The sequence below is a fragment of the Sinocyclocheilus anshuiensis genome, unplaced genomic scaffold (genome assembly GCF_001515605.1).
Source record: "Sinocyclocheilus anshuiensis isolate Anshui unplaced genomic scaffold, SAMN03320099.WGS_v1.1 scaffold411, whole genome shotgun sequence".
Lineage (NCBI taxonomy): Eukaryota > Metazoa > Chordata > Actinopteri > Cypriniformes > Cyprinidae > Sinocyclocheilus > Sinocyclocheilus anshuiensis.
The window spans coordinates 8518-30201 of NW_015549608.1; the positions used below are offsets into that span (position 1 = coordinate 8518).

Here is a 21684-nt window from a genome sequence, read left to right on the forward strand (position 1 = left end):
TGTATGTATACGTGTATGTGTATATATATATATATATATATATATATATATATATATGTATGTATATGTATGTGTGTGTGTATGTATGTATGTATACGTGTGTGTGTGTATATGTATTATATATGTATGTGTATATATATGTATATGTATATATATGTGTATATATATACACCTTGCTACGTGTACTGTGTTAGGCTAACCGAGACTTGTCATTTGCACTTATATATTGTTGCTCTTTTGTTAGTTTTGACTGCTTTTATTGTCCTCATTTGTAAGTCGCTTTGGATAAAAGCGTCTGCTAAATGACTAGATAAATAAATAAATAAATAAAATAAAATCCAATGGCTACCGTCACTTTGAGAGTCAAAATAAGCATATCAGGCAACACAAAATTAATATCCATGGCTCCTGACGATATATTGAGGTCTTATGAAGCGAAACAATCAGCCTGTGCAAGAAACTGAACATTATTTACTACATTATCACCTGTAATCCAGGTATTAATGTTGTAAATGACCTGAGGTGAGTAAATTAACAGCACATTTTCATTTTTGGTTGAAGTATCCCTTTAAGATATGTAATCTACTAAACCTACTAAAACTGGTTTCCTTCTTCGCTCAGGTTTACAGTTGATGGCCTGAAGACCAATAAAGAGTATGTATTCCGGGTGAAGTCCGTGGGACTGGCGGGAAACAGCATCTACTCTGAGGAGTCTCCTGCCGTTCGAGTGAAATCAGCGATATGTAAGTGTCTGACCCGCCTGTGAACCAGACCAGACCCTGCAGGACAGCAGTTTTAAATATGACGCCGTTTTGTCTAAAGTGCTTCTGGCTGTCTGCTTGAGCTCGGGAAAACCGTTTATAGTCTCAGTGTGAATTGATCATTCTATGATTGAGCTTCCTGCATGAACAGATACAGCTGATGAACTCTTTTGACTTGGGCCAGTGAGCAACCACCTAACATACCCTAGCAACCACCCAGAACACCATAGCAACCACTTAAAATGCTCTAGCAAAAATCACAATACTCTAGCAATCACTCAGAACACACTAGGAACCACTTAGAAATGCCCTAGCAACAAACCAAGAACACCCTAGCCACCACCTAGCGACCATCTAGTCAAATTTAGTTCTATAGCACAAGAAATAGGCCATAACACCCTAGAAACCATCTAGAAATAATGCCCTAGTAACCACCCAAAACACCATAGCAACCACATGGCAACCCCTTAGAAAACCACCTCCATTAGCAGAGCCCTAGCAACCACATAGAATGCCCTAGAAACCAGTTAGCAATGCCCTAGCAACTATCTAGTACACCATAGCAATCACCTAGAAATGCCCTAGCAACCATACAGAATACCCTAGCAACCACCCAGCAGTGCCCTAGAGACCCATCAGTACACCCTAGTAACCACCCATAACACCCTAGAAACCAACTAGAAATCAAGTCAAATGTATTCGTATAGCAGCAACAATGACCCATAAAACCCTAAAAACCACCTAGAAATGCTCTAGTAACCACCCTAACAACCACCTGGCAACCCCCTATAGGACATCTAACAAACCACCCAGTAGCAGAGCCCTAGAAACCACCCAGAACACCTTAGCAACCAGCTAGCAATGCCCTAGCAACCACCCCGAACATCCTAGCAACCATCTAGTGATGCACTATAACCACCCAGAACACCCTAGCAAACCACCCACAGTAGCAGAGCCCTAGCAACCACCCAGAACACCCTAGCAACCAGATAGCAATACCCTAGCAACCGCCCAGCACACCCTATAAACAACATAGTACACCCTAGAAACCACATAGCAACGTGCAAACATTTTCTCAGGCCTTGGCAACCGCATATTAATTCCCTAGAAACCACCCACAACACTCTAACATTGTGTTCAGTAAATGTAAAAGTCTACTTGTGTTTACCGTAGCATTCTGCTGTCAGTAGAGTACAGAGGTCGTTTCAAGCTTCGAGCACACGTGATGCTCCTACTGCTCCTCACAGTCGTGACTAAAGACAGGCCTGTTACTGCAGAGAATGGCTCAGTCCTGACAGTAATAGGCTGTCGTCTGACGCTTCAGCTTTTCTCTTAGTAATAACAGCTGATTCTGAGTGGCGCTGAAGTGGGTTGAGATCAGGACAGACGCTCCGTCTGTTAGCATCAAACACCAGAGACACTTCAACCACATGTTCCTGAAGATCAAACCTGTGTTTTTTACATAATCGCATTATCCTCACAGAAAATTATGGAAGCCCGTTTCCACCACAGGATAAAAAAATTAAAAAGGTCATTCTGACTTTTTGTCAATTCTGATTTCTTACTCAGAAGTGTGTGATATAAACTTGTAATTCTTACTTTTTTCCTCAGAATTGGACATTATAATTCACAATTGTGAGTTTGTATCTCAGAATTTTGAGAAAACAAGTCAGAATTGTAAGAAAAAGTCAGAATTGCAAGGTAAGAAAGTCAGAATTGTGAGAAGAAAGTCAGAATTGCGAGATGTAAACTCAGATTGTGAGAGAAAAATTCACAATTAACTTTTTTTTATTATTATTATTTAGTGGTGGAAACGGGCTTCCATATAAAACACATTAGTTGCTTTTATTACTTATTAGGATGACCAGAAGCTCCCATCCATCCATTGGCTGAAATTACACTAGAATTAATTTTAAAAGAGAGAGGCTGTCTTTTAGTGCAGATCATATTAATTGTATATCTTTAGTTAAAGCCCAGTGTGTTTCCGCTCTTTGCAGGCGCTTCTCTTCAGTTTCATTCCCATGTTTTGAACAGAATAAAATGCAAATAACATAAAATAAACTAGAACTGAATTTCCTGCAGAAGTAGCTGTGCTTGCAAGTCAGCAAAAAAACGCTTTAGGAAAGCTTAAGCATTAGTCTTTGTTTCTGTGTGAATTTAATGCTGCTTTGACAAATCTGCAATGTTTGAATTCATTGCATGAGTTTAATGCTCAGAGTTAAAAGTTTAGAACAAAACCCAAAGCAGTACGTTTGAGGAACATTAGCATAAACATATATAACAGTTTGTGCATGCATTTATAGGTGAATTTAGAGTTAAAGACTTGCTGACACATTTCATCAAATACATTTTAGCATAAAATGATGACGTAATTGGAACCTAAAACCATTAAATGTAATTCCACATAAAATATAATTGTACTTGGTCTGATTTATGTCCGTGGACAACAGAAAATGAACATTAAAATACCTAATTTTCCCACGGGTTGTTATCATTAACTAAAACATTTTTATTGAAATAAAGATGAAATTAAATAAAATATAAAAATTAGATAAAAACTATAAATGAGAGATGTTGCTTTGGCAGCTAACTGAAATAAGTTTATGTTGAAGCACTAGAATTACTAACTGGAAATAAATAAAAACTGAAACTAAAATAAATTAAACCTAAATAGTAAAAAGGACACTAATAGAAATTACAAAAGCACATAACATATCAAATTCAAATGAAAACTGAAAACATACAAATTAAAGCTAATTAATAATAATAATAAACTGTAATGGTATATAAATAATTAATTAATTTTTAGTCCGCTGAAACCAGGACACATTTTTACATGTAAATTTAGTGTATTATCAGGACACTCATAAAACCGGGACATCTGGTTATCCTATTAATTATTTAGGTTTTTTCATAATCACTTATTTGATTCATTAACAATTAATAGTTTACAATTAACACTTTCTATTCTATTTTAATTCTACTTTATCTATCTTCTTTTTTTATAAAAAAAACACTAGCTTTCTATTTTTTTCTATTCTATCTACTTGTTTTTCTGTGTGTGTGTGTGTGTGTGTGTGTCTGTGTGTGTGTGTGTGTGTGTGCAAAATACATGGGGGAAAAAGACTAGAAAAAGCGTGTTCGGTATTCGGCCCAGTGTTTCATTTTGTTCGGTTTCGGTGCATCCCTACTCACTTCTGTTTGGAATTCGCCCATAATGTATTTTACAAAAATCTCAGCTTCAGCATTCCTGAGATTGAGATACAAATGCAAAAGTTAGAGAAGAGAAGATACATGTTAAATAAAATACAAAAATAATAGGAATAATTATCTAATAGTAATTTAAAAAGTATTATACATAATGTATACTGACAATGTAATAATTAAATAAGAGGATTTAGTTTTCATTAATACTCAAAATACAAATTCTCCAATATTATACTTGGGTATAGTAAAAATAACTACAATTCCCTCATGTGTGTGTGTGTGTGTGTGTGTGTGTGGATAAAAGCGTCTGCTAAATGACTAAATGTAAATGTAATAGCAAACATGCTGTGGTTGACTTTAGCAGTGCAACGCAGCAGCCTGTGACCTCTGACCTTCCCCTGCCCATTACTGCAGATGTTCCATCTCGTCCATCAGCCATCACTCTACTGCGCTGCACCGGAGCAGAGATGCTGATTGGCTGGAGAGCCCCGGCCAATCACGGAGGAGACCCTGTGCGCGGCTACTTCCTGGACCAGAGGGAGAAATCCCAGAGTTCCTGGAGAGAGATCAGCATCAAACCCGCTAAAGAAAGAGTGTACGAGGTGAGCTGAGAACAGCACGATTCAATCGGCCATTTACAGTACCAGCAGTTTCCATGCTGTCTTTGTGATCAGCTGCTCTTTTGTTACATGCTGCTGCAGCAACTAATGACGAGACCTGCTTAAATCAGTCATAAATATTGTTTATTGCTCAATATTTCATTGCAGTCATGCCAAGAAATGTTTGACCTGCTCATCTGCCTTCGTCTAACTTTAAATGTGTCGCCGAGCAACCATGGTGTCCATGGAGACTTAATTAAAACTTAAAGCGCTGTTTATTTTTGATTGTTTTCACGGTTTAATTGGACCGGGTTCTAGCTTGAACACAAAATAGTGGTTTGATGAAAAAAGTGATTGTTAGAGAAGGTGATGTTTAATTTGTGGAGTTTATAGACAGAGGCCACGGCCGTTATCGTTTTAAAGCAGGATTAAAGCAGGTCTGTCATTAGTTGATGCAGATGCGTGTAAACTTAATTATTAAACAGTTGTTGTTTTGTTCACGCTGACATTCTCAGCTGATTATTGGTTGTTTAAAACAGGGATTTTAAGCATGATAATGAACAAAACTGTCCACAAACACAGTGCAAATCGGTGTTCTGTTTTGAAATAAATAAAAACAAAATCTATGACAAAATGTTCTTTTAGATGAGCATTAGTTTGTTTTAGATCATTAAAATGCTTTGATTTTGGTCTGCACCACATCAGAGGTCTTGACTTTCTCTGCTGCATTTAACAATTAAAATCAAACAACAATAAATATATAATCAAACTAACTCTATTGAATTGGTATTCAGTTAATTGATTCATTTATATTTTATATAAAATAAAATAATTATTAAAATGTATTTATTTATTTAAATATGTTAGTATAGTTTTTTTTTTTTTCATTTTTATTTAATTATTTAATTAATTTTTAAAAATTAATCAGTTTAATTGTGCCCTAATTATATGACCCAAATACAACACCCCACACAGTGTTAAGGTATTGTGGGCCCTGTTATTTTAGTAATATTTATATAATATTTATTAAGTATGTAGTATTTATCAATATTTTGAATTAGATTTTATTTTTATTTTTATATTTTCAGCCATTTTAATTTTCGTTTATTTTAGTCGTTGTGTTATGTGCTTTTTTTTCTTTTTTTAGTTTTTGTGCTATTTTATGTTTCTTTTTCATTTTTTATTTATATTTATTTATTTGTTTTAGTTTGAGATTTTTGTGCGTACTTCAACTTCAACTTATTTTATTCCAGTTAGTTGCCATGGCAACATTTATATGAATAGAAATAACCTCTGAAATAACCAAAATTTAAACTGAAATAAAATTAACAAAATCTATATAGACATATTTAAAAAAAAAAAACTAAAAAAAAAAAGGAACAAAAACTATTTAAAAAATGCAAATGTTTGTTAAAAAAAAAAAAGATTCTGTTTTAAAAATTAAAACCGAAAATACAAAAATAAAAACACATTTCTGAAAACTCAAAATAGTATCTCAACAATACTAAAATAGCACTACCTTAAAACTGAGCAATAATAATAGTGTTGCTTGCTTCAGCAAACACCAGTAATGAATCATATAATATTCATTTTGAGCTCTTGGTGAACAAGCAACATTTTCTAAAGGTTTACTGCCTCCTTTGATGAAACAGAACATGTTTTATGGGTTTCAAGCCTTACCTCTGTTCTTGTGTAAAGTGTCATGAGTGCACAGTGCCCTCTGATGGACTGAAACAGCATCGGCCTCCTGTCTCTTTCTATTAACATGCCCTCTGAAAACCAGGGGGTTTTTTTGGAGAGGAGGATGGGGTTGTTATGCACTATTTGCTCACAGGATGCCTCAAAGTACATTGTCAATTAGAAAACATTGATCTTCGAGGGCACTGTGGTCATAGAGTGAAGCCCATGTTAATGATTTCCGCCTCTCATTGAGCATCAGAGGCACTGCCACCTGCCCAGCATCATTACAGAGCAGCACAAACACACACCACCCTACATTAAAATCCCTATGCTATTCCTGATGTCTGCCATCTAGTGGCCGTTCTCTGTCCCAGCAGGCCACGGGGCCTGGTCTGGACGCTCCAGAGATTTGAGCTCCCAGATAAGCCTCTGATTTGATAAGAGGATTCAAGCAACTGTTAATCACAAGTCTTAAGAAGGCCTGTTTTCCTAAATCCAATCCCAATTACTTGTGACTGGGTGGCCACTCGTGGTGATCTTTACTTCTCATCACAGAAACAGTCTTAAAGCAATGCTTATCGGATAAGTAGCTCTCAAATGGTCCTCGATATAGACGTCAACCGGCTGATCAATGCACTGAAGATAAAGGCTTTTCTGGGCAGGGTTATTATTAAGCGTTAACTAAATGATAATAAACTGAAATTCATTTTATACAAAAACATTTTTTTTTTCATAATAAATTGAAATTAAAACTAAAACTAAACCATTACAACAAAATACATTTTTGTTACTCGCATAAAATAAATGTGAACTGAAATTAAGAAAAAAAAATAAAAATTGAAGAATTAAAATAGCTAACTAAAACTGAAATAAAAATTCATAAAAAACTACATTTAAAAAAAAGCTAGTAAGTGACAAAAACAACAAAATTACTAAAGCTTCAACTCAAATTAAAATCAAAATGCTAATTTTCAAAATTCAAAATATAAATAAATACTAAAATAGTAAAATTATACTGTTTCTGGGTTAAAAATTAATCTGAATTGCAGGACTCCACAGATTTCCACAAAAAAAAGTCATAATTTTTGTTACTTTAATGAAATAAATGTGAGAAATTAAAGAAGAAATTAACAATAAAAAATTGAAGTACTAAAATAACTAAAACTGAAATAAAAATTAATAAAAACTATATTGACAGTTTTTAAAACAACATTTAATAAGAATGACAAAACAAATTACTAAAACTTGAATTAAAATGAAAATGCAAAATATACAAATAATTAAAAAAACATTAAGTTGTTCAAATATTAATATATACTAAAATAGTCAAATTTACCGTTTCTGGGTTTTAAACCTGCATTTGATTCACAGCACTTCACATATTTCATTATAAGTCATTATTTTTGTTACTCGAATAAAATAAATGTAAATCGAAACTAAAGAAAAAATTTAAAAAGTGCTAAAATAAAGTAGCTATTTAAAAAAAACCTATACCGACAAAAACGCACAAAAAATTACATTTTAACTAAAATGAAAATGAAAAATAACAATGAAAACTAATTCAAAATATTATATAAAAATATGTAAAATAAAAACTAAATACTAAATAAATGTAAAATTACACTGCTTCTGGGTTAAAAATGCATCTGAATCGAAAGACTGGACAGATTTCACACAGGATTGGAGCATCAGTCATCCACAAAGTTATTCTCTGTCTCGTGTTTTTTAGTTCATTAAATATTTGAGTTATTTTGAGGATGCTTTCAGCTTCCATTAGGAGTGTGATCCCCTCCTCGTTTGCATTTAAATGAACACTGAGAATGTGAAAACACATATACTTTCTCTTTTTACAGATGCTTTTATTTTATTTTAGGTTTCTCTTCCGTCCTTTCTGACACATCCATTTATTTTCCATTATTGGTCTGTTTTGTTTTTAGGTGACAGGCCTTCAGGAAGGACGTTTTTACCAGTTCCGAGTCTTCGCAGCCAATATTGTTGGTCTGGGTGACGCTTCTGAACCCAGCGAGCTGTTTTTGTGTGAGCGCTGGACGATGCCTGAGCCTGGTAAGATCCTGCATGATCAGGGACAGGAATCGTAAGGGATTTTACTTGTTTCTTCTTTCATATATGTTCCTGTACAGTTCTTTTAGCAATTTTGAGAAAGAAAGAATAGTTTGGAAATCAGTTCTTATTGCATCTAAATAAACTTGCAAAGAAGAAGGTTATATTACCAAATGACATTAATATGCACTATGTTTTATTATTGCACTATTTATTTATTTATTGCACAACTTGTACACTTTTTAATTATAGGAAACAATAAATTCGATTTGTTTCAATCATGTCTTTTCTGAACTAAACCATATCTGGCACAGACTAACATGCTGTTCTTATTTCATTAATATTTAATGTGTTTCTGTTCTTCATCATTAATGTCTTAATCGTTATAGTGTGTTTCACTAGACTGTGGCTTTCTGGCACACTGATGCAGAACTCAAAAATCAATGAAAGTAGTTTTTCTTCCATTTGTGCTGGTTCACTTTTTTTTTTGCAATTGAGGGTTATTTCACTTACAGCACAGCACTTGACAGTTTTTAAAACAACATTTAATAAGAATGACAAAACAAATTACTAAAACTTGAATTAAAATGAAAATGCAAAATATACAAATAATTAAAAAAACATTAAGTTGTTCAAATATTAATATATACTAAAATAGTCAAATTTACCGTTTCTGGGTTTTAAACCTGCATTTGATTCACAGCACTTCACATATTTCATTATAAGTCATTATTTTTGTTACTCGAATAAAATAAATGTAAATCGAAACTAAAGAAAAAATTTAAAAAGTGCTAAAATAAAGTAGCTATTTAAAAAAAACCTATACCGACAAAAACGCACAAAAAATTACATTTTAACTAAAATGAAAATGAAAAATAACAATGAAAACTAATTCAAAATATTATATAAAAATATGTAAAATAAAAACTAAATACTAAATAAATGTAAAATTACACTGCTTCTGGGTTAAAAATGCATCTGAATCGAAAGACTGGACAGATTTCACACAGGATTGGAGCATCAGTCATCCACAAAGTTATTCTCTGTCTCGTGTTTTTTAGTTCATTAAATATTTGAGTTATTTTGAGGATGCTTTCAGCTTCCATTAGGAGTGTGATCCCCTCCTCGTTTGCATTTAAATGAACACTGAGAATGTGAAAACACATATACTTTCTCTTTTTACAGATGCTTTTATTTTATTTTAGGTTTCTCTTCCGTCCTTTCTGACACATCCATTTATTTTCCATTATTGGTCTGTTTTGTTTTTAGGTGACAGGCCTTCAGGAAGGACGTTTTTACCAGTTCCGAGTCTTCGCAGCCAATATTGTTGGTCTGGGTGACGCTTCTGAACCCAGCGAGCTGTTTTTGTGTGAGCGCTGGACGATGCCTGAGCCTGGTAAGATCCTGCATGATCAGGGACAGGAATCGTAAGGGATTTTACTTGTTTCTTCTTTCATATATGTTCCTGTACAGTTCTTTTAGCAATTTTGAGAAAGAAAGAATAGTTTGGAAATCAGTTCTTATTGCATCTAAATAAACTTGCAAAGAAGAAGGTTATATTACCAAATGACATTAATATGCACTATGTTTTATTATTGCACTATTTATTTATTTATTGCACAACTTGTACACTTTTTAATTATAGGAAACAATAAATTCGATTTGTTTCAATCATGTCTTTTCTGAACTAAACCATATCTGGCACAGACTAACATGCTGTTCTTATTTCATTAATATTTAATGTGTTTCTGTTCTTCATCATTAATGTCTTAATCGTTATAGTGTGTTTCACTAGACTGTGGCTTTCTGGCACACTGATGCAGAACTCAAAAATCAATGAAAGTAGTTTTTCTTCCATTTGTGCTGGTTCACTTTTTTTTTTGCAATTGAGGGTTATTTCACTTACAGCACAGCACGCTACATTTTTCCTTTGGTTATCATTTATATGCCTGGTTGTGGGCTAGATTCTTTTATTTTATAGTTTCTATGTTCAAGAGGATAAACACTGCTCATATATAGAGGTGTGTATATTAGAGAAATTAATGAAAGAAATGTAGAAGTGTGCAATGTCTTCATTAAATGAAGGTAAAATAAGTTGTGCAAGCATCTTTAAAAGGCGGCATGAATGAACAGACGACGATGATGGATTATTGTATGAATGTGTTGATTCATATGTTGCAGGTTGTCCGTATGATCTGGAATTTAGAGAAGTGAGGCGGAACTCTCTGGTGCTGCTGTGGGCGGGGCCTCTGTACAAGGGCCAATCAGAGGTCAGCGGGTATGTAGTGGAGATCAGCGAGGGGGCGGAGTCTGAGGATTGGACCCTCGTGACGAGTGAGCCAGTGACGGAAACTCACTTAAAGGTGCCTTTAGTTTCTCTTCTGATTGCAAAATTCAGAATTTAAGAAAGTGAGTTGAGTTGAATTGCAATCTAATTCTACATCCTTGATTTCAATTGAAATTACAATTGTGCATCAGCAATCAAATTTAAGGTAAGACACTATAGGTAAACAGGATTTAAAATGCTACTTTATACTTTATTCAGTTGATTAATCACAGTATATTAGAGTGCATTACAAGTTTTCTGAAATGTCATGTTTAAATATGGAAATGAGACATTATCTATTTAAATATGAACTCATTTGCATAAATTTCCAGGACAGAAATCTGAACATTGGATGAAGCCAGGTTCAAAATGTTGGGTTTTTAAAGAGGGAATCACTTCATACTGTCAATGGCCAGAAAATATATACATTTTAACCAGTTTTGACAAGTTTTTCTCCAATTCGGCAGCACTTACACCAAACTTTACAGTTTTATTCCGATCTATATTTTGAAGATTTTTATAGAGGGGTTTGTTCATATGTCATTTTGGAACAGATTTACATAACACTTCATATAAATGTTATATACTGTATAAATGTGATATAAATCTGGTCCAAGATTATTTATGAACATATCCCTCTGTAACAGACTTAAAAATATAAACAGGAATAAAACTGTAAAGTTTGGTGTATGCAGAATGAAAAGAATTTGGTGTAGAAACAATTTTCACTCAAAAATTTCTCATAAATTTCACAATTAATTACAAAGAGATGACAAGTTACACATTGAATTAAAGTGAAATTTTGAAGTAGAACGACTAAAATAATATTTTCTTGTAAACAAAGTGCCGTAATCTTTTATTTACAACTTACAGTAAAGTGTTGCTTAAGTGTCAAATTCTGACTCATTTTGAGAAACGCCTTTAAAGATATGTATTGTAATTTAATTTTACAGATACAAAATAAACACTTGAATGTGTATTTTGGATGTTTTCTTTCCACTAAAATAAATGCATATTTTGAAAGTGAAAATAGGAAGCAAAATTGTCCTGTGCAGGACAAACCTGTGGTGTCTTCTTGCCTTAAAAATATCTCGACTCAATTCAATTAGAGTGCATTACAAGTTTTCTGAAATGTCATGTTTAAATATGGAAATGAGACATTATCTATTTAAATATGAACTCATTTGCATAAATTTCCAGGACAGAAATCTGAACATTGGATGAAGCCAGGTTCAAAATGTTGGGTTTTTAAAGAGGGAATCACTTCATACTGTCAATGGCCAGAAAATATATACATTTTAACCAGTTTTGACAAGTTTTTCTCCAATTCGGCAGCACTTACACCAAACTTTACAGTTTTATTCCGATCTATATTTTGAAGATTTTTATAGAGGGGTTTGTTCATATGTCATTTTGGAACAGATTTACATAACACTTCATATAAATGTTATATACTGTATAAATGTGATATAAATCTGGTCCAAGATTATTTATGAACATATCCCTCTGTAACAGACTTAAAAATATAAACAGGAATAAAACTGTAAAGTTTGGTGTATGCAGAATGAAAAGAATTTGGTGTAGAAACAATTTTCACTCAAAAATTTCTCATAAATTTCACAATTAATTACAAAGAGATGACAAGTTACACATTGAATTAAAGTGAAATTTTGAAGTAGAACGACTAAAATAATATTTTCTTGTAAAAAAAGTGCCGTAATCTTTTATTTACAACTTACAGTAAAATTACAGTAAAGTGTTGCTTAAGTGTCAAATTCTGACTCATTTTGAGAAACGCCTTTAAAGATATGTATTGTAATTTAATTTTACAGATACAAAATAAACACTTGAATGTGTATTTTGGATGTTTTCTTTCCACTAAAATAAATGCATATTTTGAAAGTGAAAATAGGAAGCAAAATTGTCCTGTGCAGGACAAACCTGTGGTGTCTTCTTGCCTTAAAAATATCTCGACTCAATTCACAATAGTTACATTTGCATCTAGTCCCACCAAAGCCTTGAAAGAGGACTGAGCTGTTTTTGGATGATATCTGATCAGGTTTCAGGTCTGCAAGCAGGTCAGACGTACCGCCTCCGTGTGTCTGCTGTTAACGCCGCCGGAGTCGGCATGTCTTCAGTGGCGTCAGAGCCGGTGGAAGCGCAGACTAAAGCAGGTCAGCTGCCTGGAAGTCTGCATAATGATTTCATGCTCATTTTACAGCGAGTCGCTTTTAACTCTATCCTGTGTTTGCCACCAGGAACCAAAGAGATTGAGATCGGAGTCGATAACGACGGCTTCATCTTCCTGAGCTTTGAAGCTCCTGACAGCACTGATAAAGACGTCTTTAAGTGGAGTAAGAACTACGGCAAAGCGATTGATGCCGGACGAGCCCGACTGGAGAACAAAAACAACAGGTCTTTAGTCACGATATGAGCACAACAGTGACACTTTTTCTGCAGCATTGGATCTGGAAGTATATTTCTCATTTATTTTCTCCATTGGGATTTCCAACAGTTTGTCAGTAAAGAGTTTGAAACTATGAACAGAACCTAACAACATGCAAACTTTGATTTAAAGCAAAAAAAACTACTTGAAAATGAAAAAAAAAGAAGACAGTGAACTTAAATTATTTTATGAGGAAATTAAAGCATTGCAATGAATAATCAAAAACCGGTACATTATTAAACTATTAACTTAAATATAAACATGAAAACAGTAAGTTAATTAAAAATATTTAAATATTTTTTTCCATGAAGCATTGCAATAAAGTCATCAAAAACCAATGCTACAATATTAAACTATTAACTTAAGTATAAATATAAAAACAGTATATAGTAAGCTAATTCAAATATTTAAGTATTATATTTCTATGAAGCGTTGCAATGAAGTAATCAAAAACCAATGCTACAATGTTGAACTATTAACTTAATGAGTCCAAACATAAAAACAGTATATATTAAGTTATTTTAATATCTTATTTCCATGAAGCATTGCAGTGAAGTAATCAAAAACCAACGCTGTAACATTACAATATTAACTTGAGTATAAATATAAAAACAGTATATATCAAGTTAATGTAAAAAAAAATAAATAAATAAAGTATCTTAATTTAAAAGCAATGTTTGTTTACCTTTTGTAGTGCTTATGGCAGCAGTAATGCATCAAATGACGGTCAAATAAATTATCATAATTTATATATTATTTTTAAATTGTAAATAGGCACCTTAAACTTTCTTAAAGGAATAGTTCATTCAAAAAAAGCATTAATTTTTGTGAGTGAACTACTAAAAATTATATATATAGTTTTTTTCTTGGTAAATAGGCACCTTCAACTTTCTTAAAGGGATAGTACAGACTCTTTAAAATTAACATTTTTGTTGTAAATTCACACCGTTTTGGGTTTGAGTAAATGATGACTTTGTTTTGGGTGACTGTCCCTTTAAATACTCCATAAACCTGATCCAAATGTTTGTCCCAGGTCTGTTCTTACCTTCACGGACGCCTCGGAGCAGGATTTGGGCCTTCACACTGTGGAGCTGAGCGGAAACCCTGACGTCTCCTCTAGTTTCACCTTCACTGCAGAGGGTAGACATTCATTCCTATCTCTGCATAATGCATTACCTGAACACGGTGGCACGAGACCTTGTGTGTCTGATCAGCATGAATTGATGCATAACTCGTATTTTCTTAGTACGACCTCGGTATTGTATCATCATTCGGCTGCTGATGAATGTTTTGCTGAGCTCCTTTGCCCTAAACCGTGTTGTGCATGATCTGTGTGTTTTCACTCTGCACAAAGTGTGCCAGAACATGGACTGTTTGTGTCAGATACTATAAACTGCATGACAAACATCTTCCTATAACCTCAAACACAGCAAGATGAACTTTAAATCTTGTTTTCAAAGATGTCGGATCATTCTGACAGCAAGACATTGAATTTGACTTTGTGATTGTGCCGTTTTCTTCCTCAGATCTGGAGAGGCTGAAAGTGTGCCAGAACATGGACTGTTTGTGTCAGATACTATAAACTGCATGACAAACATCTTCCTATAACCTCAAACACAGCAAGATGCACTTTAAATCTTGTTTTCAAAGATGTCGGATCATTCTGACAGCAAGACATTGAATTAGACTTTGTGATTGTGCCGTTTTCTTCCTCAGATCTGGAGAGGCTGACAGAACTCAGCTGGCATGTCAGAAACCCACGTAAGTCAGTCAAATACACGTCAGAAACTGCATCACTGTTCAGAGAATCTGGAGATGCACTGGTGTTCAAAAGTTTGGAATCATTGTGATTTGTAACGTTTCTGAAAGAAGTCGCATCTGCTCACCAAGGCTGCATTTATTTGATCAAAAATACAGTAAAAATTGTGAAATATTATTACAATTTATAATAAGTGTTTTCTGTGTGAACATATTGTAAACTGTAATTTATTTCTGTGATCAAAGCTGTATTTTCAGCATCATTACTGTAGTCTTCAGTGTCACATGATCTTCAGAAATCATTATAATATGCTGATTTGCTGCTCAAGAAACATTTCTGATTATTATCAATGTTGAAAACAGGTGTGTGGCTGAATATTTTTGTGGAAACCGTGATACATTTTATTTTTCAGGATTGTTTGATAAATAGAAAGTTCAGAAGAGCAGCATTTATTTGAAACCGAAATCTTTTGTAACATTATAAATGCCTTTACTGTCGCTTTTGATCAATTTAATGTGTCCTTACTGAATAAAAGTATTAATTTCTTTCATAAAAAAATCTTACTGACCCCAAACTTTTGAACAGTAGTGTATTTAAAGATATAGCTTATTTCTGCCACAGAATAATCAAATTCAAAAGGACAATGCGAGTTTACATCTCACAATTCTGACTTTTCTTCTCTGAATTCTCAGTGTACAATAGTGTTTTTTGTTTCTGCCACAGAATAAAAAATTAAAAAGGCAATTTTTACCTTTTTTCTCACAGCTGCATTTTAAATCTCACAGTTGCAAGTTATAATTACTATATTTTACATCTCACAATTCAGATTCTTTTCCCTCAGATTTGTGAGTTATAAACTCACAATTGCTTTTTTTCTCAGAATTCTGAGTTTAAATCTTGTAAGTAAAAATTTTTTTTCTCAGAATTCTGTTTAAATCTTGTAAGGTGAGTTTAAATCCTGTAAGTTAGAATTTTATTCTCAGAATTCTGAGTTTAAATCTTGTAAGCTTGAATTTTTTCTCATAATTCTGAGTTTAAATCTTGTAAGTTACATTTTTATCTCAGAATTCTGAGTTTAAATCTTGTAAGCTTGAATTTTTTCTCATAATTCTGAGTTTAAATCTTGTAAGTTACATTTTTATCTCAGAATTCTGAGTTTAAATCTTGTAAGCTTGAATTTTTTCTCATAATTCTGAGTTTAAATCTTGTAAGTTACATTTTTATCTCAGAATTCTGAGTTTAAATCTTGTAAGCTTGAATTTTTTCTCATAATTCTGAGTTTAAATCTTGTAAGTTACATTTTTATCTCAGAATTCTGAGTTTAAATCTTGTAAGCTTGAATTTTTTCTCATAATTCTGAGTTTAAATCTTGTAAGTTACATTTTTATCTCAGAATTCTGAGTTTAAATCTTGTAAGCTTGAATTTTTTCTCATAATTCTGAGTTTAAATCTTGTAAGTTACATTTTTATCTCAGAATTCTGAGTTTAAATCTTGTAAGCTTGAATTTTTTCTCATAATTCTGAGTTTAAATCTTGTAAGTTACATTTTTATCTCAGAATTCTGAGTTTAAATCTTGTAAGCTTGAATTTTTTCTCATAATTCTGAGTTTAAATCTTGTAAGTTACATTTTTATCTCAGAATTCTGAGTTTAAATCTTGTAAGCTTGAATTTTTTCTCATAATTCTGAGTTTAAATCTTGTAAGTTACATTTTTATCTCAGAATTCTGAGTTTAAATCTTGTAAGCTTGAATTTTTTCTCATAATTCTGAGTTTAAATCTTGTAAGTTACATTTTTATCTCAGAATTCTGAGTTTAAATCTTGTAAGCTTGAATTTTTTCTCATAATTCTGAGTTTAAATCTTGTAAGTTACATTTTTATCTCAGAATTCTGAGTTTAAATCTTGTAAGCTTGAATTTTTTCTCATAATTCTGAGTTTAAATCTTGTAAGTTACATTTTTATCTCAGAATTCTGAGTTTAAATCTTGTAAGCTTGAATTTTTTCTCATAATTCTGAGTTTAAATCTTGTAAGTTACATTTTTATCTCAGAATTCTGAGTTTAAATCTTGTAAGCTTGAATTTTTTCTCATAATTCTGAGTTTAAATCTTGTAAGTTACATTTTTATCTCAGAATTCTGAGTTTAAATCTTGTAAGCTTGAATTTTTTCTCATAATTCTGAGTTTAAATCTTGTAAGTTACATTTTTATCTCAGAATTCTGAGTTTAAATCTTGTAAGCTTGAATTTTTTCTCATAATTCTGAGTTTAAATCTTGTAAGTTACATTTTTATCTCAGAATTCTGAGTTTAAATCTTGTAAGCTTGAATTTTTTCTCATAATTCTGAGTTTAAATCTTGTAAGTTACATTTTTATCTCAGAATTCTGAGTTTAAATCTTGTAAGCTTGAATTTTTTCTCATAATTCTGAGTTTAAATCTTGTAAGTTACATTTTTATCTCAGAATTCTGAGTTTAAATCTTGTAAGCTTGAATTTTTTCTCATAATTCTGAGTTTAAATCTTGTAAGTTACATTTTTATCTCAGAATTCTGAGTTTAAATCTTGTAAGCTTGAATTTTTTCTCATAATTCTGAGTTTAAATCTTGTAAGTTACATTTTTATCTCAGAATTCTGAGTTTAAATCTTGTAAGTTTGAATTTTTTCTCAGAATTCTGAGTTTAAATCTTGTAAGCTTGAATTTTTCCTCAGAATTCTGAGTTTAAATCTTGTAAGTTTTACATTTTTCTCGGAATTCTGAGTTTAAATCTTGTAAGTTTGATTTTTTTTTTCTCAGAGTTCTGAGTTTAAATCTTGTAAATTTGAATTTTTCCTCAGAATTCTGAGTTTAAATCTTGTAAATTTGAATTTTTCCTCAGAATTCTGAGTTTAAATCTTGTAAATTTGAATTTTTCCTCAGAATTCTGAGTTTAAATCTTGTAAATTTGAATTTTTCCTCAGAATTCTGAGTTTAAATCTTGTAAATTTGAATTTTTCCTCAGAATTCTGAGTTTAAATCTTGTAAATTTGAATTTTTCCTCAGAATTCTGAGTTTAAATCTTGTAAATTTGAATTTTTCCTCAGAATTCTGAGTTTAAATCTTGTAAATTTGAATTTTTCCTCAGAATTCTGAGTTTAAATCTTGTAAATTTGAATTTTTCCTCAGAATTCTGAGTTTAAATCTTGTAAATTTGAATTTTTCCTCAGAATTCTGAGTTTAAATCTTGTAAATTTGAATTTTTCCTCAGAATTCTGAGTTTAAATCTTGTAAATTTGAATTTTTCCTCAGAATTCTGAGTTTAAATCTTGTAAATTTGAATTTTTCCTCAGAATTCTGAGTTTAAATCTTGTAAATTTGAATTTTTCCTCAGAATTCTGAGTTTAAATCTTGTAAATTTGAATTTTTCCTCAGAATTCTGAGTTTAAATCTTGTAAATTTGAATTTTTCCTCAGAATTCTGAGTTTAAATCTTGTAAATTTGAATTTTTCCTCAGAATTCTGAGTTTAAATCTTGTAAATTTGAATTTTTCCTCAGAATTCTGAGTTTAAATCTTGTAAATTTGAATTTTTCCTCAGAATTCTGAGTTTAAATCTTGTAAATTTGAATTTTTCCTCAGAATTCTGAGTTTAAATCTTGTAAATTTGAATTTTTCCTCAGAATTCTGAGTTTAAATCTTGTAAATTTGAATTTTTCCTCAGAATTCTGAGTTTAAATCTTGTAAATTTGAATTTTTCCTCAGAATTCTGAGTTTAAATCTTGTAAATTTGAATTTTTCCTCAGAATTCTGAGTTTAAATCTTGTAAATTTGAATTTTTCCTCAGAATTCTGAGTTTAAATCTTGTAAATTTGAATTTTTCCTCAGAATTCTGAGTTTAAATCTTGTAAATTTGAATTTTTCCTCAGAATTCTGAGTTTAAATCTTGTAAATTTGAATTTTTCCTCAGAATTCTGAGTTTAAATCTTGTAAATTTGAATTTTTCCTCAGAATTCTGAGTTTAAATCTTGTAAATTTGAATTTTTCCTCAGAATTCTGAGTTTAAATCTTGTAAATTTGAATTTTTCCTCAGAATTCTGAGTTTAAATCTTGTAAATTTGAATTTTTCCTCAGAATTCTGAGTTTAAATCTTGTAAATTTGAATTTTTCCTCAGAATTCTGAGTTTAAATCTTGTAAATTTGAATTTTTCCTCAGAATTCTGAGTTTAAATCTTGTAAATTTGAATTTTTCCTCAGAATTCTGAGTTTAAATCTTGTAAATTTGAATTTTTCCTCAGAATTCTGAGTTTAAATCTTGTAAATTTGAATTTTTCCTCAGAATTCTGAGTTTAAATCTTGTAAATTTGAATTTTTCCTCAGAATTCTGAGTTTAAATCTTGTAAATTTGAATTTTTCCTCAGAATTCTGAGTTTAAATCTTGTAAATTTGAATTTTTCCTCAGAATTCTGAGTTTAAATCTTGTAAATTTGAATTTTTCCTCAGAATTCTGAGTTTAAATCTTGTAAATTTGAATTTTTCCTCAGAATTCTGAGTTTAAATCTTGTAAATTTGAATTTTTCCTCAGAATTCTGAGTTTAAATCTTGTAAATTTGAATTTTTCCTCAGAATTCTGAGTTTAAATCTTGTAAATTTGAATTTTTCCTCAGAATTCTGAGTTTAAATCTTGTAAATTTGAATTTTTCCTCAGAATTCTGAGTTTAAATCTTGTAAATTTGAATTTTTCCTCAGAATTCTGAGTTTAAATCTTGTAAATTTGAATTTTTCCTCAGAATTCTGAGTTTAAATCTTGTAAATTTGAATTTTTCCTCAGAATTCTGAGTTTAAATCTTGTAAATTTGAATTTTTCCTCAGAATTCTGAGTTTAAATCTTGTAAATTTGAATTTTTCCTCAGAATTCTGAGTTTAAATCTTGTAAATTTGAATTTTTCCTCAGAATTCTGAGTTTAAATCTTGTAAATTTGAATTTTTCCTCAGAATTCTGAGTTTAAATCTTGTAAATTTGAATTTTTCCTCAGAATTCTGAGTTTAAATCTTGTAAATTTGAATTTTTCCTCAGAATTCTGAGTTTAAATCTTGTAAGGTTTAATTTTTTCTCAGAATTCTGAGTTTAAATCTTGTAAGTTTGAATTTTTCTCTCAGGATTCTGAGTTTAAATCTTGTAAGTTAAATTTTTTCCTCAGAATTCTTAGTTTAAATCTTGTAAGTTTGAATTTTTCCTCAGAATTCTGAGTTTAAATCTTGTAAGTTTGAATTTTTTCTCAGAATTCTGAATTTAAATCTTGTAAGTTTGAATTTTTATCTCAGAATTCTGAGTTTAAATCTTGTAAGTTTGAATTTTTTCCTCAGAATTCTGAGTTTAAATCTTTTAAGTTTGAATTTTTCCTCAGAATTTTGAGTTTAAATCTTGTAAGTTAAATTTTTATCTCAGAATTCTGAGTTTAAATCTTGTAAGTTACATTTTTATCTCAGAATTCTTAGTTTAAATCTTGTAAGTTAAATTTATTTCTCAGAATTCTGAGTTTAAATCTTGTAAATTTGAATTTTTTCTCAGAATTCTGAGTTTAAATCTTGTAAGTTTTAATTTTTTTCTCAGAATTCTGAGTTTAAATCTTTGTACGTTTATTTTTTTTCCCTCAGAATTCTTAGTTAATATCTCGCAGTTCTGATTTCTGATCTTTTTGTTTCCAGCCATGGAATAAAAGAATAAAAAAGTTAATTGTGACTTTTTATCTCGCAATTCTACATTTTTTCTCATAACTTCAAGATAGAAAGTCAGTTTTCTTTTCTTTTTTCCCCCCCATGGCTGAAGTAAGCTTCTATAGATAGTTCATCCAAAAATGGACATTCTGTCGTCATCTACTCGCCTTAATGTTGATCCAAACATGAATTTTTCCTTCTTAGAAAAACCAAACCACATGTTTTGAGAAATTTCAGAGCTTGTTTTCCATCCAAAAAAGTGACAGAATGACAGAATGTTCACTTTTATGTAAACAAATGCTTTAAATCTTTGTATGCATATAAACGTATCTGGCAATATTGACTGCTTGATTGCACAGACACTATTTGAAGAGAATTGAACTGAGCTGGACGATGACTGAATCAATGATGGCTGTTTTCTATTGTCCTTATTGACACTATTTTCCTGTTTAACATTGTAAAGCTGCTCTGACTCAATCTGCACTGTGTAAAGTGCTATAGAAATAAAGTTGACCTTGACTCTTATGCATGTCTTCTGCAGTGATCGCTCTGAAGTCTGAAGGCTGGCAGGTGGACGTGTCCGAGCAGGGAAGTGTGCGTCTGTGGCTGCAGACCGAGGCTCTCAGTAGCGCCGCGGTGCTTCGGCTCATCCTCAATGACAGAGAGATCTCCAGCACACCGGTAACTGTCTGATCAGATTTTGACATTAATAATAAAGCCATCTGCATGTGCATATTCCTTTAACTTGCTCAATGATGTCTAAAGAGCCGTGTGGATGTGTGTGTCCTGCAGACCCGTAAGATTAACTTTGACAAGGCACAGGGTCTGGTGGAGATCCTGCTTGATCAGATATCAAGAGAGGACGAGGGCTCATACACCGCACAGCTCAAAGACGGCCGGGCCAAGAACCAGTTCACTCTGGTGTTTGTGGATAAGAGTATGTTTACAATGTCACATTATAACATTAGACTACAGAGCTGCTCTTCAGGGGAAATGTTATTTGATTAGACAAATAATAAATGATGCAAATATAGTATATATTGGAAAGCAGCAGAAATATTCAACCGCACAATTGTTTTCAACATTGATAATAATCAGAAATGTTTCTCGAGCAAATCAGCATATTAGAATGATTTCTGAAGAATCATGTGACGCTGAA

General features: G+C 31.8%; 1 protein-coding gene across 1 annotated transcript in view; it reads left to right on the forward strand.

Moving 5' to 3' along the window:
- myom3 (myomesin 3) overlaps positions 1-21684 on the forward strand; it is a 40374-nt gene that overhangs the window by 8006 nt on the left and 10684 nt on the right. The window contains exons 5-14 of the mRNA XM_016447876.1: positions 622-743; positions 4383-4570; positions 8185-8311; positions 10490-10671; positions 12694-12808; positions 12893-13049; positions 14114-14220; positions 14797-14841; positions 21067-21206; positions 21318-21462. Of these exons, the coding sequence (XP_016303362.1) occupies positions 622-743; positions 4383-4570; positions 8185-8311; positions 10490-10671; positions 12694-12808; positions 12893-13049; positions 14114-14220; positions 14797-14841; positions 21067-21206; positions 21318-21462 (1328 nt within the window). The remainder of the gene's footprint in view (positions 1-621; positions 744-4382; positions 4571-8184; positions 8312-10489; positions 10672-12693; positions 12809-12892; positions 13050-14113; positions 14221-14796; positions 14842-21066; positions 21207-21317; positions 21463-21684) is intronic.